Source organism: Schistocerca nitens, chromosome 2 (genome assembly GCF_023898315.1).
Source record: "Schistocerca nitens isolate TAMUIC-IGC-003100 chromosome 2, iqSchNite1.1, whole genome shotgun sequence".
Lineage (NCBI taxonomy): Eukaryota > Metazoa > Arthropoda > Insecta > Orthoptera > Acrididae > Schistocerca > Schistocerca nitens.
In genome coordinates, this window is record NC_064615.1 from 344,912,149 (window position 1) to 344,938,345 (window position 26,197).

General features: G+C 38.6%; 1 protein-coding gene across 2 annotated transcripts in view; it reads left to right on the forward strand.

The window, feature by feature from the left end:
- LOC126236157 (non-structural maintenance of chromosomes element 3 homolog) overlaps window positions 1-26,197 on the forward strand; it is a 72,805-nt gene that overhangs the window by 29,089 nt on the left and 17,519 nt on the right. The window contains exon 4 of one of the 2 annotated variants that reach the window (XM_049945243.1): window positions 18,413-18,544. The exons of the other annotated variant lie outside the window; for it this stretch is intronic. Within the exon in view, the coding sequence (XP_049801200.1) occupies window positions 18,413-18,544 (132 nt within the window). The remainder of the gene's footprint in view (window positions 1-18,412; window positions 18,545-26,197) is intronic. 2 annotated transcript variants of the gene reach the window in all.

Below are 26,197 nucleotides of genomic sequence, written 5' to 3' on the forward strand. Positions count from 1 at the left end.
TGATTCTCTACCAGAGATGGAGGCGAGTGCAGCAGAAGAAGGCAGTCTGTAGCTATAAATGCCCTTTATTGCTCCAGAAGTGCAGAGTTGGGAGGACCTTATTTCGAGCTCCGGAGGATGGGAAATGGCTGGATCTCAGCATGTGGACCTGCAGTGGTGGCAGAGGGCAGGGCTGCCAAGAGCTTGATCAGTCAAGTAGCAGTCAGTGGTTCAAGGCTCAGTGATGGTGTTGGCATCATCATCTTAGGTACTTTGTCCTCTTCATGGCATTGTCCAACATGGGGTGGGTGTCATAACATAGCCCAGTTGCCCCACAATGACTGGCTGGTCCCTAGAGGTATAAATATTGCTGTCTGGAGACTGATTATGCAGAAGAGAAAGAAGTTCTGCATTCTTCCATTTGATTCATCACATTCTTCCCTCCTTGGTTGAATTTGGCCATCGTAATTCCTGTTTAGAAGTTGACTACAACATAAGCACTAGAATGTTTACACTTATATCCACTTTGTGTCCTCCTACATGAGTTATATGAGTAGTGTTGTTGATGAAATTCACTCTTAGTATCACTGTTCCTTATCCATATTGACATTTTTATTGTTGTTTCACTAGTACTAGCCACGTACAGAGAGCTTTTATTTGTAAATTGTGCTGTTGTATGTCAGTCAGTTCTTTTTTGGTACCGATATTACTGATATGAGTTTATTAGTTTGAAGGTTGGTAGTGCTGGAACTTGGGCAGTTGTGCACGTGAGCTGATAGTAAGCAGTACTTGTTATGACTAGGAAAATGCAGATGGCTGACGTTGTGGTCCTATGGTTATGGGTTATTGATGATAATCTGTACAATACTTTTTTACATTGCCGAGTGGGTGTTCCATTGACATGTGGCCATTTAGTGCAGCTAACATTGGATATAAGGAGGCAAGAAGGGTTGGCTCTAAAGTATTATTTGGAAGGTCAAGTTTCCAGTGGGTGGGATCGCGAAAGGTAGGTCAGGTAGGTAAATGTACGAGTCATATTCAGGGTAGTGGTTCTAGTGATGATTGCAGGTAGTCAGTAAGTTGGTCGAAAATGACACATTTGGTGTCATTGATCAATAATCTTTGTCCCTGTAATTCTATGCACTGTCTGTCAATGTAATGTCGTTCTTCAGAACAAGTACAAATGATGACCACTGGGTTTGTCATGGAGAACTACCAGTGCGACCTTATCCTTTGTAAAAATTGTTTTATTTTTGATCACCTCTTTAGGTAATTCCATCCTTGGAGTGGAACACGGTGAACTCTCGTGACCCAAGGGTGGTGGGTATTCGGCGCATGGTACAGATGTTGACTGGCTTGGTTGAATAGCGCAGTAATTCCCGCACGCAGAGTGGGGCATGGGACTTTGTCATGTGCCACTAGTAGTATTTCTGGTACCGCACGCCGCGGAATTTGAATCCACGCCAGACGTCATGGATGTCGAAGACCCCTAGAGGTCTCTGCACCATCGCGCTGTAAGCTGTGGTGGTGCACGCCTCCTGGCCCACATTTAGCGTGAGGGCGCCACAGTGGAACACGTGGTTGCAACGGCCAATAGCGGCGTCCCCGATAGAGTACTTAAGCACCTGCCTTTCGCTCAGCCAGCCAGTCTAACATTGCATATGTCTCTGGACATATTGCCTCACCTTAGACAGCATATTTACTTTCGGGTTTTGTTTATGAGTGGACGTGGTTGTCTAGTTAGGTTTTCTTGACCCTGTTGTCTCGTCCTTGTTGTCGTAACGTCCTTCTTTGGTCGTGTCCGTCCTCTCCATTGTGTTGTTGTTCGTGGGCCGCTCTGTGGTTCCCGCCGCATTTTCTGTCACTTCAATCCTGCAACTGTTCCGGTCGCCGTTACAACGTATTTCATGTATTTTCAGATGCACAAGAGCTTTGCAGGTCTCTCCATGCTACTGGGTAGGTATGGAGCCTGTAACACTCAAATCTGTAGTACCTGTATGTTAATTGTATTTGTGTTTAAATCTTCAAGTTTGCTCTTGTGTACTAGTGACTATGGCCATGTGATTGTACGGCGATAAAAATTCTTCCTCCACTGTCGCTAATAATTCCAGCAGTTTTTTCAGTTTTACCTGAACTGTGCATAACCCTTCTAGGAACTGATTCAGAAGTAGGAGTATTGCAGTTGCATGACTGGAAACTACACGTTAAAATGCTTCCTACATTTTGGTGATTTCTGTATGTGTATCGGTAATGCAGTCAGCGAGGGTGCAAAGGAGATTCATAGTCATTAGCTGGGTGTCCATGTTACACAAATGGTCCCTAAGTATGCTCAAGTCTTGATTGGTGGTATCTACAAGTGCTTGAATGCGGGTCATGAGTCTGGTGTCCAAGGAGTGAAGCAATTTAGTGTTATTTACCATGCCCTTTTCAAGATGGCGAGTTGGATGGTGTGTAGTTCTAAGATTCACTGGTTGTCTTCTACATCCACTTGTTCGTGCTATAAAGCCCTATAGATCTTTTCCAAGTCTTCTGAACTGGCTGTACTGAAAACAGTTTTCAGGATTTTACCGCCCGCGTCAAGCCTGCCCCCCCTTCCATTAGTACTGTAAGTCTAACTTCATAGTTTGGTGTAGTTGCAACTTTGCAAAAGCTGACTGCATATAGTATTTTCCTATTTTTCCTTTTGTTCTGTATTTGATGCCTATAGCTGGAACTGCTACCCCTTACTTTGGGTGGATCTGGACTGAGCGCTAAAGGAATAGGAAATCCTCTGTTAGCTTACCATATCTGCTTGTGATCTAAGTACATCGGGATGAGTTGGGGTAACCATAGTCGTGTTCTGTTTCAGTTGTTTTACTCTGCCTTTGTTTTCTTTCTCTTCTGCTACTCCGCTTCCCCCTTTGGAAGGTGCTGCTGATAATGAAGGCAGCACCCCCAGGGTTTCTTTAAGCGGATCAATACTCCCTATGTGCACTATTGTGGTGCGTGTTGGGAGCTCTAATTTAGCCTTAATAGGCGATTTCAAGTCTAGTATTTGGTAATGTACTTGGTAAGGTGACCATACTTTTTTGTCTTCCTCCTCAGCACTTACGGATTGGTTTGCATTGCCCATTGTCTGGCGTGATATTTTGGTAATATTGCTTTTTTATTAAGTGTTCCTAACTGCTGTTCCAAGGCCTTAACATTTGTCTTTTTAACTTGGTGCCAAATAATTTTTAATAATCTGGAAAAACAACCTCATATGGGTATAAGCGTATATTCTCATCGACATTTGAAATGTATGCCTTGCGCTACTGCATAAGGGAGCAGGGTAGCCCCATCATTATGGTGACCATTGCCAGAGTAACTCAATTTTTCATGGGTTTTTAATGCATAATGGTCTACACAACCGTTTTACTAAGACTGACATAAAATTTGTGCCTTAGTCTGTTGTCACTGTCTCAGGTGTTCCAAACTTCAGTATCCAATGATTAACCATTGATTGTGCCACGGTTTTTGTCTGCTGGTTTGGTATGGTGATCATGGACACGAAAAGTGAAGAATGATGAATTATTGTCAGTACATTATTGTTCCCTGCTGGTGTTTGATCGAATGGTCCAGATATGTCCATGTCGATTATCTCAAATAGGTTATCTGCCTCTGGTAATGTCTGTTACACAATTTTTGGAGGACTGAGTTCTGCTCTTTGTACACATGGGACACAGTTTTTCTGTGTGTTGTTCTATATGTTGCTTATGTGTGTTTCACCTGTAGTTTTCTGCAACTTGGTGTTCTGTGGCTCGGCAGCTACTGCGTTTTGCTAAAACTGAGTCACAAACCTACCACAACAGCTTGTTTCGTAATTTTGCTTGTACCTCTAGCCACAAACCACATCTTGTATGAATATACAGCATACCGTCTTCATTACTGAATTGTGGTTGCTTCGCAAAGTGCTGACTCTCTGAGTTAGTAACTTGTTATTTCTGCCATTCTTCTGTGTGTACATTGGTGCATTCCACAGCACATACTTCCCCTCTTAGCCTGTCCACATTTCCAAGTAGTTTACTCAGTCGATGCCCAACTTGAAAATCAAATTTGCTTAATCTTAATGCCCATCTAGTTAAACAACTTGTTGGTTCTTTTTAAGTCCCATTAGCCATTTTAATATCTTATGATCAGTTATTATACCTTAAAATGTTGTCCATACAAACAACAGCAGAAATAAGTGACTCAGTATATATATAAGTCCTAGCATTTTCTATTTAGTAGTTAAATAATTTTTTAGTTGAAGAGTTTTTGCTGCCTTATTGAGTTATCTTCAAATAACAGATAGTCTAGGATGGAATAACAATATTGAAAGGGCAGATTGCCAATCACAGCATAGGGGAGGAGCTGAGTTGCAGACAAGCACATTGATAAAGAGCGCTAGGAATATGTCAGCTTTCGAACAAAGTCCTCCTTTTGAAGTCAAAAACTTGCACACAGTCCTGTATGAAACACACACACATGGCCACTCTCTCTGGGCCTTAAAGACCAATTGTGACTACATCTGACATGTGCAGAAATTGCTGCTCGTGTCAGGTGGACACTATGTGCTCATACAGTATTATCTTCATAAACAAATCTGTTGTCGAAGTATTGACTGTAACACCCCTCAAATTATGCTCAACAGCAATGAGAGGCATCCAAATCTATAGGTAATAGCAACCCAAAGTGTGACCAACATACCTCTCTGACAAACCCATGTGAACCCATGTTGGAGATGTGCATTGATACGTGTCTGCTTCCACATTGTTCTACAGGGAAAAAAATATGACACCACTGACCATGTTCCATCCCGGGTTTTCCCTTGCTCTTCTACTTCATGCACCAGGGTGCTATGGGGTTTGTACTAGACACCTTGAGGCACAAATTGATGGTGCACAGTTGCGTTTGATGTAGTCCTCCTGTTTTCCTTTCACTTGTGATACGTACAAGCCATAATTTGTAGGTAGCAGTCATCATCTGGTCTCACTGTAGTGTCTGAAAGTTCAAATGATATCACTATGATGTACACTAACTTAGATGGTAACTTTATGCTGGCAAGCCTTATGAAGTGAGAATACTCACACAGTCTGAGCTCGATGTGATGCTTCAAGACAAGTTGACAGACTGAACTATCACATGTCATGTTGTTCTGTTCACGATTGGAGGCACAGAGCACTCCACTGAACTGTAGTACCAATGCAGTTTGCCTTTTGCACCATTGAACAGTTGGCTGTGCATAGCAATTTGCTTTTTTAAAAAAAGCTTACAGAGAAAAAAGTTTCTTATCTTAAAACGTTGAAACAACCAGGAGACCTCATTGATAACAGAAAAAAGTAATAAATATTCTAAAAGAATTAACTTCTCAAAAATAATTAATGTTGTTTGCGAAATGACCACCTTTCCCATTCAGATATACAAGCTAATTCAGGCTTGTATTTTGTCATATACCACATTAAAACATTTCTGCACAAGTTCAAATGGTTCTGAGCACTATGGGACTTAACTTCTGAGGTCATTAGTCCCCTAGAACTTAGAACGACTTAAACCTAACTAACTTAAGGACATCACACACATCCATGCCCATGGGAGGATTCGAACCTGCAACCATAGTGGTCATGCGGTTCCAGACTGTAGCACCTAGAACAGCTCGGCCACCCCGGCTGGCTCTGCGCAAGTGAAGGATAAAAAAAAAAGGTGAGGCAATACATTGGATTTTGTGTATGGGCAATGTTATGTGCATGATTGGCATCTACCAACCAAGAATCTTTTAAGTAGCATACTAAATGTTAAAGAGAAACTAAGAATTTCCAGAAGTAACAAGATTGCAAACAGGCAAAAAAGACAACAAACTCGTTGTTGTTGTTGTTGTTGTGGTGGTGGTGGTGGTGGTGGTGGTGGTGTTCAGTCCATGCTAGTCTATTGTGTGTAAGCCTCATTATCTTTGCATAACTTTTGCAGCCTACATCCATTTGAAACTGCTTACAATATTCATCCCTTGGTCTGTCTCTAAAATTCCCTCCTCCCTCCCTCCCTCCTCCACTCCCCTCCATTACTAGACTGGTGATTGATTGATTCCTCAGGATGTGTCCTATAAATCCATTCTTTCTTTTCTTCCAGTTGTATCATAATTTTCTTTCCTCCCCAGTTTGATTTAGTACCTCTTCATTAGTTATTTGATGTAACCATTTAATCTTCAACATTCCTTTTTGTGGCACAACATTTACAAAGCTTCTGTTCTCTTATTGTCTGAAATGTTTATTGTCCACATTTCACTTCTGTACTAGGGTACATATTAGACAAATACCTTCAGAAGACACTTCTTAATGCTTAAATTTATATTTAATGTTAATAGCTTACTCTTTTTCAGAAATTCTTTTCTTGATATTATCATTCTTCATTTTATATCATCTCTATTTCAGGCGTTATCAGTTATTTTGTTGCCCAAATAGCAAACTTCATCCACTACATGTGGTGACTTATTTCCTAATTTAATTCCCTCAGCAGCTTTAAGCCTGGTGTGATTTAATTTGCATACATTCGGTCTCCCTTGTTTCATTTTTGTTGATGTTCATCTCGTAACCTTTCTCAAGACACTATCCATTGAAGAATCGCACTATCCATTCCATTTAACCTTCTTTTCCAAGTCCCTCCCTATCTCATACACAATTGCAATGCTTCAGCAATTCTTAAAGTTGTAAAATCTTCTCCCTTAATTCCAATCCCCTTTCCAGTTCTCATTGATTTCCTTTACAGATTTAATAAGATCGAGGATAGGCAACAACCCTGTCCCACTCTCTTATCAATTAATGCTTCCTTTCATCATCTTCGAACTCTTATAACTACAGCGTGGTTTCTGTACAAGATGTAGATAATCTTTTGCTCCCTTTTAAGTTAATCATTTAAAAGAGTGTATTCTGGACAACATTATCAAAAGCTTTCTCAAAATATACAAGTGCTATAAAGTATAGGTTTCCTTTTTCTATCGTGTTTCTCATGTGTTGTTGAAGTTAAGTCGTAGGGTCGGCGTTGCTTCATCTGTGTTCCTACATTTTTTCTGGAACTAAAACTGATCATCTCCAAAATCAGCCTCATCAAGTTTTCCATCTGTAAACAATTCATGACAGTATTTTGCAACTACGATGTAAAAAAAAATCTGATACTTTGGTAAAATGTACACCTATCACCACCTGCCTATTTTGGAATTGGAATTGTTACATTCTTGTTGAAGACTGAGTGTATTTCACCTGTCTCGCATATCTTGCATACCAGTTTTCTCATGACTGGATCCCCAAGGATCTCAATAATTACGAGGGAATGTCATCTACTCCTGAGGCTATGTTTCAGCTTAGGTCTCTTAATGCTCTGCAATGCTTCACAGTGTCTCTTATCTCCCATGTTAACTACATCTACTTCCTCTCTCCTTTCTGTAATATTGACCTAAAGTTCATTTTGCTTGTATATTCCTTCTAAATATTCCATTTACCTTTCAGCTTTACCTTCTTTGTGTAGTACTGGCTTGCTGCCAGAGTTCTTGACATACTACAGCTGTGTCTTTTTTCTCCAAAGACCGCATTCCTTTTTGTATTGGCAGCAACTATGTTTCCCTTAGTCATGCGTGTCTTGCATTTTACTCTTTATGTCAATTTTATTTTCTAATTGTGCCTGCCTGTGTGAATATGTGTGTTTTTTTTTTCCTTTCTTTTCTGAAGAAGGCTTTGGTCAAAAGCTCAGTGTATAAACAGTCTTTTTGTTGTGCCTGTCTGCATCTCAACATGTCACCTTTATGGCAGGTAGCAATTTACCTTTTAATAATTGATATTCCAACCTGGACTTTCACCCTCTGCCATGCACCTCTTGGTGGTTTGCAGAGTATAGATGTAGATGTAAATGTAGACTGTCCAGTGTGTGATTTCATTTCTTAGTTGTCTGTATTCCATTTTGTCTGCTTCGTTTGCTGCATATTTATATTTTTTTCCTTTTTTCGATTGTTGTTGTTGTTGTTGTTGTTGTTGTTGTTGTGGTCTTCAGTCCTGAGACTGGTTTGATGCAGCTCTCCATGCTACTCTATCCTGTGCAAGCTTCTTCATCTCCCAGTACCGACTGCAGCCTATATCCTTCTGAATCTGCTTAGTGTATTCATCTCTTGGTCTCCCTCTACGATTTTTACCTTCCATGCTGCCCTCCAATACTAAATTGGTGATCCCTCGATGTCTCAGAACATGTCCTACCAACCGATCCCTTCTTCTTGTCAAGTTATGCCACAAGCTCCTCTTCTCCCCAGTTCTGTTCAATACCTCCTCATTAGTTATGTGATCTACCCATCTAATCTTCAGCATTCTTCTGTAGCACCACATTTCGAAAGCTTCTATTCTCTTCTTGTCTAAGCTGTTTATCGTCCACGTTTCACTTCCATACATGGCTACACTCCATACAAATACTTTCAGAAACGACTTCCTGACATTTAAATCTATACTCGATGTTAACAAATTTTTCATCTTCAGAAATGCTTTCCTTGCCATTGCCAGTCTACATTTTATATCCTCTCTACTTCGACCATCATCAGTTATTTTGCTCCCTAAATAGCAAAACTCCTTTACTACTTTTAAGTGTCTCATTTCCTAATTTAATTCCCTCAGCATCACACGACTTAATTCGACTACATTCCATTATCCTTGTTTTGCTTTTGTTGATGTTCATCTTATATCATCCTTTCAAGACACTGTCCATTCCGTTCAACTGATCTTCCAAGTCCTTTGCTGTCTCTGACAGAATTACAATGTCATCGGCGAACCTCAAAGTTTCTATTTCTTCTCCATGGATTTTAATACCTACTCCGAACTTTTCTTTTGTTTCCTTTATTGCTTGCTCAATATACAGATTGAATAACATCGGGGATAAGCTACAACCCTGTCTCTCCCTTCCCAACCACTGCTTCCCTTTCATGTCCCTCAACTCTTATAACTGCCATCTGGTTTCTGTACAAATTGTAAATAGCCTTTCACTCTCTGTATTTTACCCCTGCCACCTTCAGAATTTGAAAGAGAGTATTCCAATCAACATTGTCAAAAGCTTTCTCTAAGTCTACAAATGCTAGGAATGTAGGTTTGCCTTTCCTTAATCTTTCTTCTAAGATAAGTTGTAGGGTCAGTATTGCCTCACGTGCTCCAACATTTCTACGGAATCCAAACTGATCTTCCCCGAGGTCGGCTTCTATCAGTTTTTCCATTTGTCTGTAAAGAATTCGCGTTACTATTTTGCAGCTGTGACTTATTAAACTGATAGTTCGGTAATTTTCACATCTGTCAACACCTGCTTTCTTTGGGATTGGGGTTGTTATATTCTTCTTGAAGTCTGAGGGTATTTCGCCAGTCTCATACATCTTGCTCACCAGAAGGTAGAGGACTGGCTCTCCCAAGGCTATCAGTAGTTCCAATGGAATGTTGTCTACTCCGGGGGCCTTGTTTCGACTCAGGTCTTTCAGTGCTCTGTCAAACTCTTCACGCAATATCACATCTCCCATTTCATCTTCATCTACATCCTCTTCCATTTCCATAATATTGTCAAGTACATCACCCTTGTATAGACCCTCTATATACTCCTTCCACCTTTCTGCTTTCCCTTCTTTGCTTAGAACTGGGTTTCCATCTAAGTTCTTGATATACATGCGAGTGGTTCTCCTTTCTCCAAAGGTCTCTAATTTTCCTGTAGGCAGTATCTATCTTACCCCTCATTAGATAAGCCTCTACATCCTTACATTTGTCCTCTAGCCATCCCTGCTTAGCCATTTTGCACTTCGTGTCGATCTCATTTTTGAGACGTATGTATTCCTTTTTGCCTGCTTCATTTACTGCATTTTTATATTTTCTCCTTTCATCAATTAAATTAAATATTTCTTCTGTTACCCAAGGGTTTCTACAGCCCTCGTCTTGTTACCTATTTGATCCTTTGCTGCCTTCACTATTTCATCCCTCAAAGCTACCCATTCTTCTTCTACTGTATTTCGTTCCCCCATTACTGTCAATTGTTCCCTTATGCTCTCCCTGAAACTCTGTACAACCTCTGGTTCTTTCAGTTTATCCAGGTCCCATCTCCTTAAATTCCCAGCTTTTTGCAGTTTCTTCAGTTTTAATCTACAGTTCATAACCAATAGATTGTGGTCAGAGTCCACATCTGCCCCTGGAAATGTCTTACAATTTTAAACCTGGTTCCTAAATCTCTGTCTTATCATTATATAATCTATCTGATACCTTTTAGTATCTCCAGGGTTCTTCCATGTATACAACTTTCTTTCATGATTCTTAAACCAAGTGTTAGCTATGATTAAGTTATGCTCTGCGCAAAAATCTACCAGGCGGCTTCCTCTTTCATTTCGTTGCCCCAATCCATACACCTACTATGTTTCATTCTCTCCCTTTTCCTACTCTTGAATTCCAGTCACCCATGACTATTAAATTTTCGTCTCCCTTCACTACCTGAATAATTTCTTTTATCTCATCATATATTCCATCAATTTCTTCGTCATCTGCAGAGCTAGTTGGCATATAAACTTGTACTACTGTAGTAGGCGTGGACTTCGTGTCTATCTTGGCCACAATAATGCGTTCACTATGCTGTTTGTAGTAGCTTACCCGTACTCCTATTTTTTTTATTCATTATTAAACCTACTCCTGCATTACACCTATTTGATTTTGTGTTTATAACCCTGTATTCACCTGACCAAAAGTCTTTTTCCTCCTGCCACCGAACTTCACTAATTCCCACTCTATCTAACTTTAACCTATCCATTTCCCTTTTTAAATTTTCTAACCTACCTGCCCGATTAAGGGATCTGACATTCCACGCTTCTTTCTCCTGGTAACAACGTCCTCTTGAGTAGTCCCCGCCCGGAGATCCGAATGGGGGACTATGTTACCTCCGGAATATTTTACCCAAGAGGACGCCATCATCATTTAATCACTGTTGCCCCTGCAACTACTGAAAAGGCTGCTGACCCTCTTCAGGAACCACACGTTTGTCTCGCCTCTCAACAGATACCCCTCCTTTGTGGTTGCACCTACGGTATGGCTATCTGTATCGTTGAGGCATGCAAGCCTCCCCACCGACGACTAGGTCCATGGTTCATGGTTTTTCGATTAAATTCACTATATCCTTCGTTTTTTTTTTTTTTTTTTTTTTTTTTTTTTTTTTAAGGATTACTGCTCAACCTCATATTTTTGCCTATTTATCCTCTGGTTCTTTCACTGTTTCACCTCTTAAAGCTGCCTCTTCATCTTCTGGTGCATTCTTTTCACCTGATTCAGTCAGTTGTTGCCTAATGCTCCCTTTGAAACTCAGCAGCCTCTGATTCTTTCAATTTATCCAGATCCCACCTCTTAATTTCCTACCCTTCTGCAAATTTTTTTTTTTTTTTTTTTTTCAATTTTAATCTGCTGTTCATAACCAATAAATTATTGCCAGTGTCAACATTTGCCCATGACAGTGGTTTGTAGGTTAAAATCTGATTTCGAAATCTCTGTCTTACCAGTATATAATGTGTCTGAAACTTATTGGTGTCTTTAGATCTTTTCCACATATACAACCTCCTTTCGGAAACAAACTGCCACAGACAGTGCAATTTACTCAAATTAATCGCAGAACAAAACAACCATTTAACTCTGATGAATGCCTATACGCAAAAAAAGACCAGTGAGGTTTGAAAACAGTTGATAATTCAGAGTATATGGTGATAAACTCGTACATATTACACTTAACACCATAAAACACGGAGACAGAAAAACAAAAGAATGGCTTACATTAAAATAACAAAGAAAATCAGTAAGGTTGTTTATAAATAAAAAATAATTATCAGTAACAGATTAAGTGCTCCAGAAACAACACAAGAAACACATTTACTGCTTGATTTTTCAGTTTTTAAATAGGCTAAACTTCCCCAATGTTTCCTATCCAGTTCTCTTACACAAGTAGACAAAAATACACTGAGCTGATGAAAGTCATGGGATACCTCCTAATATCGTGTTGAACCTCCTTTTGAACGGCGTAGAGTAGCAACTTGTTGGAAGTCCCCTGCAGAAATAATCGGCCCTCTATAGTCGTTCATAATTGCAGAAGTGTTGCAGGTGTAGAGTTTTATGCATGAACTGACCTCTCAGTTATTTTCCATAAATGTTGGATGGGACTCACGTTGGGTGATCAGGGTGACCAAATCATTCATATGAATTGTCCAGAATGTTGTTCTAACCGATTGTAAACAGTTGCGACCTGGCGGCATGGTGCATTGCCGTCAATAAAACTTCCATTGTTGTTCAGGAACATGAAGTCCATGAATGGCTGCACATGGTCTCCAAGTAATCAAACATAACCAGTCCATTCCATGTAAACACAGCCCGCACTAGTATGGAGCCACAACTAGCTTGCATAGTGCCTTGTTAACAACTTGGGTCCATGGCTTTGTTGGGTCTGCACCACACTTGAAACCTACCGTCGCCTCTTACCAACTGAAACTGGGATTCGTCTTACTGGACCATGGCTTTCCAGTTGTGCAGAGTCCAACCAATAAGGTCATGAGCCCAGGAGAGGCATTGCAGGCAGTGCTATGCAAAGGCACCTGAGTCGGCCATCTGCTGCCATAGTCCATTAAAATCAAATTAAATAGCACTGTCCTAATGGATACATTCGTCTTGTGTCCCACATCAATTTCCGCAGTTATTTGACATTTTGTTGCTTGTTTGGTAGCACTGACAACTCTATGGAAACCTGCTGCTCTCAGTCATTAAGTGAGGGCCGTTGGCCACTGCATTGCCTTTGGTGAGAGGTAATGTCTGAAATTTTGTATTCTTGGCTCTCTTGATGCTTTGGATTCGCTAATGATTTCTGAAATGGAAAGTCCCATGCTTCTAGTGCCAACTACCATTCCGTGTTCAGAGTCTGTTAATTTCATTCGGACAGCCATAATCACATCAGAAATCTTGTCACATGAATCACCTGAGTGCAGATGACAGCTCCGTCCGTGGAAAGTCCTTGTATATCTTGTGTACGTGACACTACCACCGTCTGTATACGTGCATATCGCTGTCCCATGACTTTATCATGCTTATACAGTGGAGTTATTTTCAGTTTATTGAGTACTTATTTGCAGATGTTAAGTGAGATATTATTTTAAAAAGTCAACAGCCAAAGCTGTCAGCTGTCTACCAGACTGAAGAGCGTGCCCCAAGTGTAACCTGCTGTGAATGTGTATTGATAGTGTTGATTTCATTGTCTTCCCTAACAACAGCTAGGATACTTGCCACAGCATGGGAGACATCAAATACATCACCCCAGCTGCAGCTCTTACAGCATCTGAAGAGGCTCAGAGGCTTCTATTGGCTCCCCCTGCAACACATGTAGGCTACATAGATGTTATTGAACATCATATATTTCAACAAAAGTTTAGCAATGCAATACAGCAGATTACTGTTCTACACCTGAACGTAATCAATCCCATTCAGTCAGACATATGTACACACACATTACAAGATATACTGTGGATGCATGGCAATTGGCTCCACTCTATGCATTCCGCTCTAAAAGAGCCAGAATTTTTGAATGGAAGGGATTTATGCAGTCTGCCAGTAACATAGTTAATGTTGAGAGAAGCATAACAACTTTATGGTCACTCTTAATTCACTACCACTTTTCAATACACTGTCAATAAAAGTCTGCAGCGAGGTGCCACATTTACCGATTCAATACTTCTTGCAACATCATTGCACAGATCACTAACCACATCACACTTATTAATTAAACAGCTGTCAGCCATTTTTTTATAGGAACATGTTTTATTTAAAAGCTCACTTAAAAATAAATACTCACATAATAAACTGAAAATAAGTCCACTATATGAAAATAACAAGCTCGATGAATTTTATCTATTCACATGAGGGAACTGAACAGGAAATACTGGGGAGGTATAACTTGTTTGTTAACTGAAAAATGAGCGGCACTCATGGTCATTCGCCTTTCCCAAAGAATGCTACAACTGCCATATAACATGTCTAGATGACTGAGAACAAATTTCTCCTCTAGCATGTAGAAGAGTGTGCAGCGATGTACATAGAGTCTGTCCATTTGTATTTTGTGTGTTAGTATTATCAGTAACTCATTCTGTATTCCATGTCAACTAGGGTTGCCAGGTTGTACGTTTTTCCCGTATTCTTACATTTTTTACTGTTAATTTCATCTTATGTTTTTTATTTCCCCGTACAGCACTTTCTTCTGTTTTTTTAATATTTGGCGCTAAACTATCACAAAACCCAACGCAATTCTTCCCCAGTATATATATATTCACATTAATTTGGTTATACTTGTTATTATTACCATTCAGATATAGATTTTAGGCTGGTCTACGTTTAAATTGGTACTTCACACGATCACTCGATCGCATAATCGATAATGTTGTCGATATACTTATTTCCGATTCTGATGTTTACAACTGCAGATGTTTGTAAACTAATAAACTTCGTTGCAGTGATAATTTCTTGAATCCATACAGTCAAAAGTCTAGTTTTCTTAATTTACTTTTGTTCAAGAATTGTAATGAGTTCACCAGTGAAGAAGAAACGCGGCAAGCAACAGCAGTACAGTCAAGTGTACTTGTTAGGCATGGTTTAACGTCTGATAAACATGCTTTTTGTACGTTGTGCAGGAAGGAATTCAGCATTTCTCGTGGTGGACAGTTTGGTCTCAAGCAACACGCTCAGTACAAAGGACATCAGTTAAAGGAGAAAGCAAGTAGTTAAACCACAAAAGTTTCCAAATATTTTGTGAACTCTAAGAAATCTGAAGCCAACGTTGTCATAGCTTGTGAGTTAGGACTTCTGTATCACACAGTCAGACACAACCTAAGTTATTCAAGTTTGGATTGTAGCATTAAATTGATGTCATGTATATTCACAGATTCAGAAACTGCTGTAAAACTTTCCTGTGGCAAGACGAAGGCAGAAATGTTGGAGAAAAACATATTAGCACCTAAAAGTGTCGGTGATGATGTTAATATTCTAAAATCTTCTTAAAATAGTAAGTTTTTCTCAGTAGCAACAGACGCTTTGAATAGAGGCAACAGAAAGATGTTCCAAATTTGTATAAGATACTTTGAACCTTTAGTAGGTGTACAGAACAAACTGTTGACATTTATTGAACAGCCTGATGAAACTTCAAATGCAGTGGCAAAGTTAATTGTTGATAATCTGGAGAGCCATTCACTAAATATTAATAACTTAACTGCATATAGTGCTGACAATGCTAATGTGAATTTTGGCAGGAAACAATCTGTTTATCAATTACTGCTTTCCATAAATTCCAACCTGCAGAAAGACAGTTGTTCAAACCACATGGTTCATAATGCGATGAAGCATGCTATGGAAGAGTTGGAAATGGATGTAGAGAATCTTGTTTTGAAGATCTATAATCATTTCTCAGTATCAGCTAAAAGGCGTGAGGAACTGAAATCATTTTTTTTTAAATTTATGGATTTTGAGTGGTCTGAGATATTAAGGCATGTGCCCACAAGATGGCTGCCCTTAACTCCTGCCATTAACAGATTGAGTGAGTGCTGGCCAGCTATAAAGAGCTATTTCAGGAGCATTGATGCCTGTCCAAAGCAACTTGCATCAGTATTTTTAGCTGAAGACCCAGTGAGAGGAATTATTCCTGAAATTTACTTGCATTTTGTGTCAAATATAGGAGGTCAAATGCAAACAGTATCCAAATACCTAGAGAAAAGGGAGCTAAGCATAATTGAATCACATAACAGTCTGTGCATGATGTATAAGAAGATTACACAAAGAAAGTGTAGACTTGCCAACACTACGCACACTAATTGAAAGAGGCGGCCAAGATGCACGCGCTAACTCACGAAGGATGGAGTGAGGTCTGAAACAGGATACGTAATGAATGTTATAAAGAAAAGTACGTAGCTCCTTGAATACTTAACTTTTAATATATCCTTGTATACATCGTTCTTGATGAGACATCTGGAGATTATGGCGATACAAGTGAGACTCTTTAGATACAAGCTATCTAAGGCTAATGGCGCCTTGCTAGGTCGTAGACATGGACTTAGCTGAAGGCTATTCTAACTGTCTCTCGGCAAATGAGAGAAAGGCTTCGTCAGTGGTAGTCGCTAGCAAAGTCGTCGTACAACTGGGGCGAGTGCTAGTCAGTCTCTCGAGACCTGCCTTGTGGTGGCGCTCGGTCTGCGATCCTGACAGTGGCGACACGCGGGTCCGACATGTACTAATGGACCGCGGCCGATTTAAGCTACCACCTAGCAAGTGTGGTGTCTGGCGGTGACACCACAGAAAGAAGGATAAATTCTATGGGAGTGAAACCAAGAAATTAATGGGAGAGATTTCATCAACATCTCTTAATAAGATTTCGTGTGAATTAGATTCTTTCTATCACACATTGTTGAAATATCTTGAAAACCATTATGACTCCTCAGCTAGTAACAAGTATGCAAGGATGGAACCTCTTTCTTTGAATGGGGAATTACAATATTGTGATTTTGAACTTGCAGTGGAAACACTTAATCTACAAGATGGGATCAACCTGGATCAGCTATATGAAGAATTTTGTGAAGTGAAAGATAACTTTACTAACTGTATCACTAAGGATAGTGAGGTTGCATCTAAGTGGGTAAAATTCTTCACACTAGTGCCTCAACAAAAAGTGACAAATATCTCTCGGCTCATGTGTTTTATACTAAGCATACCAGGTTCAAATGCATTTGTGGAACGAGTGTTTTCGATGAAGAAGAACAAGTGGACTGGTGTTGGGAACAGGTGTTCACCAGAACTTATAAAATCTGAGCTTCAAATAGTAATAAATTTTGACATGTCCTGCAAAGATTTTTTTAACCAACTAAAGAATGATAGTACATTCCTACATAAAGCTAAATCAGTTTCAAAATACCGTAGTGATATGAAGGAATAGGGCTTAAGATGTAAATGTGAGCTATTTTTTGATTGAAAATGGCATTTAATAAAAATATGAATGCACTAACCATTAAAAATATGTCCATGAAAAATCTTCCTTTTTTTGTGAAGAAAGTGGCAACCCTAATGTCAACTCACCATGTGAAAAATAAACACATTCGGGCATGTATATGCACTGCGTCACCCGTGATTCGTAAGACAAGCTGCGGAAGAGTCCGTGTAACCGTATGAAACCCCTTGAAGTTGCTTTTTGTGACATAGTGGACTGGAGAGAGTGAGGACTTGCTGCTCACAACACCGAGCAAGGTGGCGCAGTGGTTAGTACACTGGATTCGCATTCGGGAGGACGACGGTTCAATCCCGTCTCCGGCCATCCTGATTTAGGTTTTGCCTGATTTCCCTAAATCGCTTCAGGCAAATGCCGGGATGGTTCCTTTGAAAGGGCACGGCCGATTTCCTTCCCCATCCTTCCCTCAACCGAGCTTGCACTCCGTCTCTAATGACCTCGTTGTCGATGGGACGTTAAACACTAATCTCCTCCTCCTCCTCCTTGCTGCTCACTCTTCAGTTTATAGACCTATGATAGAGGGAAATGCGAAACCACAACCAGGTGACCCACAGAATACAATTTATCCCTTAATAAGGTTCTACGGCACTTAGCTGTGGTTCACACATTTAATATTTGTTCTCAGCCCATTTCATTTAACTATAACAAATAATTCCATATCATTAAAGCAATATTTTTGATAATCTGTGATTTTTCCATCCTCGGCAATGCAGAAGCTATTAGTCCCAGAGAAAAAAGTTTCATTTTGTACTAGGAAACATTTTTGCTAGGAGTAGTGGCATTAGTTATTAAAGAAAAACATCAAATGTGACCATTGAACTACTCATACCCATATTCGTATCCCACCAGTCAGTTTTTTTAATAAGTTCTTCATGGCACTACCTTCTATCACAATAACTACACAGATTTTTTACCCTTTCGATCTTTTTTGGGTCTTCTTTGACTGGGCTATTCTAGTTTGTACAGGTATTATGTTTTAGTTTGCTTGTAACTTGCTGCTTATTGAACACTCTGCTGTTTCAGTGTCAGCTATTAGCTAATACACTTTACTGTAACTCCCACGTTCTCTTCTTCTTATCCCCCCTCCCTCCCCCCCCCCCCCTCTCTCTCTCTCTCTCTCTCTCTCTCTCTCTCTCTCTTTCTTTCTCTGATTTTGCCCTTAATGTACTGCCAATAAAGCCTCAACAGTGTTTTTTTTTTTTTTTTTTTTTTTTCCCAGCTCCCCTTCCTTTTCCTTCTTGCTTCCAATAAAAGTTTGTACCAATTAAGCTCTTGTATTCTGAACGTTAATCTTGTTTTTTACTTTTTGTGTATTCATTTTTGATTATTATTGATTATTAATTCTTTTTAGTCATTAACTGTATGTGTTCTTGTTTCTATCCACCAGGATTTTATTCGACAACTGTATCTGGAATATAGAATTGTTCCAAATACAGATCCTCCAAAACATGAATTTGCTCTTGGAAAGCGGGCAGAGTTAGAAGTTTCATATCGTGGCCTCTTGGAATTCATGAGCTCTGTATGTGGTATATTTTGTTTATAAAAACTTTATTTATGTAGCAAACTTTTTAAAAACATAATCAGAGACAGGGCTGCCTACTTATCAGTTGTTGAGACAGGTACATGGATCATTCCAAGTCATATCGTCTAATTTCGGAACATTTTCCTGCTTGACCATCATGGATTTCGATGGTATTTTATGTGAATATTTACTCATGTCTCCAGTGAACATTGGTGAAGTTTAACATTCATCAAAGCAAGACTGCTGACCAAGATACAGTCACTTTTTTTGACTCTATGTGCAACTTTGGACAGAACGAATGTGAATTATTGGCGATTTTGAGGTGTTAAAACTGGGACACTGTTTTTTTTGAAAGAAATTAAATTTGGCCAGTTTTTGTACAACATTGTGAGTTCTCTGAAGAATAAAAATGAAAAGATTTTTTACAAGCCTTATTTAGCTACAAAATTTTAGGCAAAATCGTCCAAAAAATTTTCAAAGTTGGACATCTTATGTCTCAGGGATTAAAGGCCTGACAGATTTGAAACTTGGCCTGTAGTAACCTAACAACATAAGGCTCTCAGATATTAAGTTTCATTTATGTACCACTGTACAGTACTGAATAAATTAAGTGCAGAGTTCAAGATTCCATAAAAAGACAAAAAAGGTGGTATTTTTTACCTGATTTATGTGTGTTAGATTATCCAGTGCGGGCCAACAATGTTAGGTAATTTACGAGTGTGAAAATCGTGGCAAAAAAAGTAAACTTAATACACAATATGTCAGAAGCACAAGCAAGTCGAGTACAAAAGTTCATTCACATGCTACTTTCTAATAGTCTACAAATTGTCGATAAGATGACAATTTTTGTTGAAAGGTGAAAATAGAGTATATTTGACACTTCTTTTATAAATATCATTTCCTGTTCAGGCTTCAAACCGTCTCATTCAAACAACCCTCCAGAAGGATTTAATTTCCAAACTGGACTTACAATGCTACATAAACTGAGGCAAAGCAGCTGGAAAGATTGTGCTGTGAATGAAGTTTTAATTTCAGCTTCTTCTATCCTGTTGATTAAATGTGTGATAAACATATACAAAACAACTTAACAATATTAGGTTTTCCACTGTAAAATATAATTCACACACTGCTTTCCATGTTCTATAAAACCAGTTCAAACTTTATTTCTGTAAAAATTACAAAATACGATCACATCCAGTCTACTTGTAGAAAATCTGTTTTTTGTAACTGATTTGAAACTAATCGCCATTGGAAAGAGTATATTTTTAAGAATGCAGAAAATCACATTCAATTTTCCAATGTGCACTACCAATACCTGAAAATGACAGATGAATTTTAGGGAATATTCCACAACAATGGGCTACATTTCAACAACCTATTGATTGTGTTTAGTTGCATGTATTTTTTTCATTTGTGTATTGACAAGTAATATATCACTATATTGTGTTGGTCAATGGTTTGAGTACTATAAGCACTTCTCCACTGGAAAGTCTGAGGTTAACTGCTAGAGATTAACCTAAGTATATAAAAAGGAAAATTGAACACATGAAGAATCTGATTACAAACAAAATCATGTCTGCTGCCGGATTTTCTGCGTGAGAGGGGCAACAAAGCCAATTTGAAAAAGATGTTGCCACTTACGTAAAGATTATGTTGGTCTCATTGAAGAACTAAGCAAGGAAACTGATACATCCAACAAGCCAAGAGAACTAGTGCTACAGACTGGTCCCAAAAAGTTGGTCAGTACAGGAAATAGTAGCAAATTTTGGCATTGCAGAGCACATTTCAAATCAACATGAAAAAATGAGAATGGCTTTTATGCTGTTTAGTACAGTATGGTACAAACAGCTCTTTCAGATTAAACAAAAGCAAACACTTTTGTATCTGTATTTGGAACCATTTAGCCAAACTAAGACATTTTCTTTTTTACCTGAACACATCCTACTGAATTCTTTGTCTTCCTAAATGTTTACAACTCTATCAGTGACTGATTTTGCCATCTTTCACTTGTGGTATACATGCAAAAATTGACAAAGCTCTGGCGAAATAGCATGTGGTATGCATGTTAAAGTTGGCAAAACACTGGCACAATTGGTCATGAGTAGAGTTGAAGACTTTTATGAAGACGATGAATTCGGCAGGATACGTCCAGGTAAAAAAGATAGTGTGTCATTTCAGCTAAGTGGTTCCAAATAAAGATACAAAAGTGATTGCTGTTGCTTAATCTGAAGGAACTATTTGCAGTGTACCATAATAAATATGGAGCTGAAGTTAGCTTTTCAAAATTTTGTGACCTCAGACCCATGTGCTCTGCACCATTGGTGGTTCCGGTACACATTCTGTTTGCATCTGCACTATACGCCAGACTGTGAAGCTCATGCACCAAGATGCAAATATCAAAGATGACTAAAAACAACCGACAGAAAGACCATATATAGTGTGAATTCGAAGGATTGTGTGTTACAAAGATGGGAGAATTATCCTGGTGGATAAGCACACTTGGAAAAAAGTGTTTAATGACTGGGATCGGGAAGGATCAATAGAAATCAAACAGTGTGTCCACACTGACCATGAGACATTGGTAACAAGTGTATTAATTGTTGAAAACGTCATTGAAAAACTTACCGTCAAATTTTGGAAGTTGACTAGTCACCATTAATAGCAAAAACACCAATCAATATTTGAAGTTGTTGAAGTGTGACTTAAGAGAAAATGAATTGATTGCTCTGTTGGACTTTGCTGAAAGTTAGTTGTTTGTTGTCCAAAATGATGCTCAGGGATTTTGTTGGGGAAATTTCAAGCTGCATAGTTTGTTGTCAATGAGGGCATGTTGTGAACTGTTAGTTGTTACATTATTTCAGATCACTTGCAACATGATACAATATCTGTACATGCATTTATTTGAAAATTGACAGACTTTAAATTGAAGAGAGCAAAAAGTTTCAAGAAGACAGATGATGAGGTACAAAAAAGCTTCATGAATTTCAGCCAGTTGATTCAACCTCAGTTTATATCAGCAAAGTTTCTAAGGACACAAATTTTGTTGCCAGAGTATTCAGTGCAGACATGCTTAGTCTGGAATTGACGGAGTTGTTACCTGGCCATTACATTGCCTGGGTATTGGATAACAAATGCTGGATTGGCAACATTATTGACATATAAACGCAACAAAATGATGCACTGATGAAATTTACACATTCTCATTTTATTGGCCCGGAAGATAGGATACTTGTTGGGTACCAAAAGAGCACCTCATTTGTATGCTCTAGCTCCTTCAGTATCATAATCTGGCTGACAGTATCAGTTTAAAGAAAACCAACTCCAGAAAGTGGCTCAGAAATTTCAAAAAATGTAAACAACAATGCTGAAGAGTTTGAAATAAAAATTGATATTTCCTTTTACTTGCTGCCTATGTGAGGTATACCTTCAGATCTGAGAATCAGAGAAAATGTACTTAGCAGATGGCTTTGTAAGCAGACGGGTATAATCACAAGGCTTTGGAACCTAAATTAAGAAACCAGATTGCAGGCTTGGGAAGTGGAAGTGGAAGTGGAAGTGGAACAGGCACGTAATGATTGTATTGGGGAAGGCAAATGGCTGACATCGGTTTATTGGGAGAATTTTAGAAAAGTGTGGTTTATCTGTTAAGGAGACAGCATATGGGACACTAGTGTGACCTGTTCCTGAGTACTGTTAAATTATTTGAAGCAATCCAGAGATGAGTTGCTCTGTGTTGCCGATGGATTCAAACAATATGCAAGTATTACAGAGATGTTGTGAGAACTTGAATGGAAATCCTTGGAGGGAAGTCGGGGTTCTTTTCAAGGAACATGTAACAACCATGAAGGTATAAGACGAGAGATAATGGCTTGTACATAGACATAGATATAGTTATTTTCCCTCATTCTGTTCGCGAGTGGAACAGGAAAGGAAAACACTAGTAGTGGCACAGGATACTTTGTGTCATACACTGTGTGAAGGCATGTGGAGTATCTATGTAGAATTATAAGAAATCCATCCATAGCTGGTATTGCCCAGCTATCGGGCGTTACCCGTATGGAGTTGCTGGTTCATGTTCTTCAACTGATAGTGTCAATGTTACCATGGACCAAAGCAGTATAGTGAGGTATTACTTGTCAAAAGTAAAAACCTTGTGCAACAAAATACAGAGAACAGTTTACTGCAATGTATGTACACTGTTGCCCTGGTACGTTCCCTCAGATTTGTCCATCGTTTCAGGTCTTTGTTTGCACATATTGGAAAATTGAATGTGATGTTATAAATTCTTGAAAACATGCTCATTCCCACTGTGATTAGTTTGAAATCAGTTGTGGAAAACAGATTTTCAAAAATAGAGTGAATGTGATCTATTTTTATAATTTTTATGAAAAACAAGTGTGAACTCATTGTGTAGAAATTTATAAAGCAATACATGAATGACATTTCATATTAGAGAACCTTGTGTCCAAAGTTTCATGTTTATCACGCCTTTAGTAAATGAGATATAAGAAGCCAAAGTTAAAACATTATTTGCAGTGTGATTTTTGTGGCTACTGTACGTCGTTGGCCCTTTGGCAATTAATCCCACCGTTCGAGGGGGGGGGGGGGTGCTAAAACATTTTTGAAGCTTTTAACAGAAAATGCTATTTGTAAAAGAAGTGTGAAATATACCTTATTTGCCCATTTTCACAAAAATCATCATTATTTTGACAAATTTGTAGATTGTTGGAAAACAGTAGGTGAATGAGATTTTGTATTCCAAATCCTTGTGCTACCCACCTAGTGTCTATTAATTTACATGTTCAGCAAGCATTTATTCTAAGAGGTTTAAGAATCTGAAATTTACATTTTTGTCGCACCACAATTTTTACGTCTTGCTTTGGTTCAAATTATGTAGCATTTTTACCCCACATTGTATAATCAAATGCACTTTTTTGTGGTTAAAACCAAACCCTTTCCAATGAGCCCAATTTGGAAAGTTATAGTTTTTTGCTAAATTGGTTCATAAATACCGCATATTTTTTTAGCCTTTTACGAAATCTTCAACTTTGCACTTAATTTGTTCAGTACCATAAAGCAGTACGTAACTGAAACTTTGTATTTGAGAACCTTGTGTTGTTGGCTTACCACATGCCAAGTTTCATGTTCATCATACTTTTTCTCTGAGGTATAAGAACCTACACCCAGAAATTTATTCATATGATTTTGCCTAAAATTTTCTGGCTGAAAGTGGCTTGTAAAATTTCTTTTAGTTATTATTCTTAAGAAAACACGCAAAGTTGTACAAAAAATCATATTTCATTTCTTTCAACAAAATATTGCCTCAGGTATAACAGCTCAAGATTGCCATAAACTCATGTTCACTCTTTGCGAAGTCGTGCGTGGAGTCAAACAAGTGACCATATCTTGGTCGGTATCATTTCTAAGAATGTTAAATTTTACCAATGTTCATTGGGGACGTGTGAATGTTCACATAAAATTTCAACAAAATCTATTATTGCTGAAACACAAACAAAATGAAAACAGAAATAAAAATAGTTGAATTTCGTAAATTTACCACATTTCTCTAATTTGTGTTGTCAAACTTTCTCCAGTTGTTCCTGTTTCAGCAACTGTTTAGTAGATAAACTTCTGTCTTACAAATAAGTGATCTGATCTGCCTTTCATCAAGTAACTTTTTTTCCCTTAATCATAGTTAACTTTCTGTAAAATCTACATCCAAAATTTTACTTGAAAATAAGTATCAGAAAGTACTTTTAAAAAAATAATGAAAATTTTTGTTTACTTGTTTGGCATGTGCAGTAAAGAGATGGATACTCAGAATGTGGTTAGGTAACTGTTATTTTGACAAGCATAAAGCACATGATGATGAGAGATATCCAATAGACTTGCTAGAAGTGTAGTGCTCCTTAAAGAGGAATGTTTCATTCACAGTGTGTTAAAAGAGGACCTAACAGGAGTTTTTGTGACTCTGTCTCTTAGTTTCTGTTTAGTCCTTCTGACTAAGGTTTGAATCTCAAAAAGATTCTTTGTATTCCATCTTGCATACAGATAAGGAGGAAATTTGTAGACTTTGTGCAGCTTGCAATGGTGATCTACAAGGACCACCAACTGAAATCATAATAAACAGGAAACACTCTTGAAGATTATGTGATGTACAAGATGGTGGTTAAACTTTAAGGTGAACATTTAAATAAATCAACTCTGATTCAAGTAGCTGGTAATATGGACAGCAGCCATTACAGCATTAAAGCCAGTGACTGCCCTATCTTCAAGGTCTCCATAATACCTTTCAAGATAAAAAGGGCCACATGTAGCCTGAGCTCTTCTGACTTATTTCCATGCAGGTGGTGTCCAACTATTGTCGTGACCAGCATATACTTTTATTATCTCACCCATTGAAAACATCTACAATTTATGAATTTGGGCATAGAGTTGAAGCAGTGTGGAATGATGTACCTAAATCTGTAATAGAAGTTCATTTCAGTTCGCTATCTAACTGAGTGGCAGCTCTTCCCACGAAATTGCACACACTGTAAAGCTGCAGATCACCAACAGATTGAGTCATATATTCTTCCTACTATGCTGTATATGCACGATAACTAATTTTTTTTATTTCTTGTCCTTCCTGGCAATGACCTTTTAACGACTAACAGTGTAATATCATTCTATTTATACTAACACAAATTTAGCTGATATAGAAACAGTATTAATATTTTGAAATAAAAAGCAACCATTAGTGTTAGAATATTAAAACTACAGGTGCTCACAAGGAAAGGGGGGGGGGGGGGGCACTTGTCCCTTTTGTAATATGACAATATCTAATTTTTATTCATTCCAAAATTCACGTATTTCTGGTAATGATAGTCTGTGAGTCTACTAAACCACAGATCTAGCAGTTTTGAGATCTGCAGGAAATAGGCTTTAGCAGTCACTGTACACATTGAGTTTATTTGATTGTCATGCTATTCACAAAAAATTATGCCAGTTTGTCTGTATGGCAGTAGTTTATGACTGCTCCAGAGGTATGTATGAGCCTTCACAATAGTGTCTCTGACCTTTCCCATGTCACTTCCTTGTATAGTTCTTATTGAGTTGCAGGGGAAAAAAAAAAGAAAAACCTTGTTGGACACTGGGTCATGTAGATTTCAGTGTCAGTTCCCAGCACAACACGAATATTGCTCCAGTACACCTGCCAGACGTCTGTACCCAATTTTCATAAGGATATTCCCCCTCTCCCCACCCCTCTGCACAACTTAGTCTAATTGTAGTTCGCCAATTTCTGTGAACAAAGGAAAGCTATGACAATTGCTGAGTGTTCATTCAATTTTACATGGGAGAGCTATTGTTGTTGGCTCAAGAACAATAGCCGTGCTGTAATGCGTGTGTCTACATCTATAGAGCTATGGAGTCATAAGCAACAGTCAAGAACAGAGGAATAACAGCAAAATTCCAAGTTCAAAAGAATGTCCTGTGCAGGAACGGGGAAGTTCTCATACTTTATGGGTTGCAGCACATCACAATATGCATTAATAGAGCTACAAATGCTATAGTCCAGTTGACATGGTTGCATAATAATAAATAAAGCTGGGGAGACAAACATTTGGTTTGTTCGCAGGCTGTTAAGGGGCCCCTCACACACTCAAGATT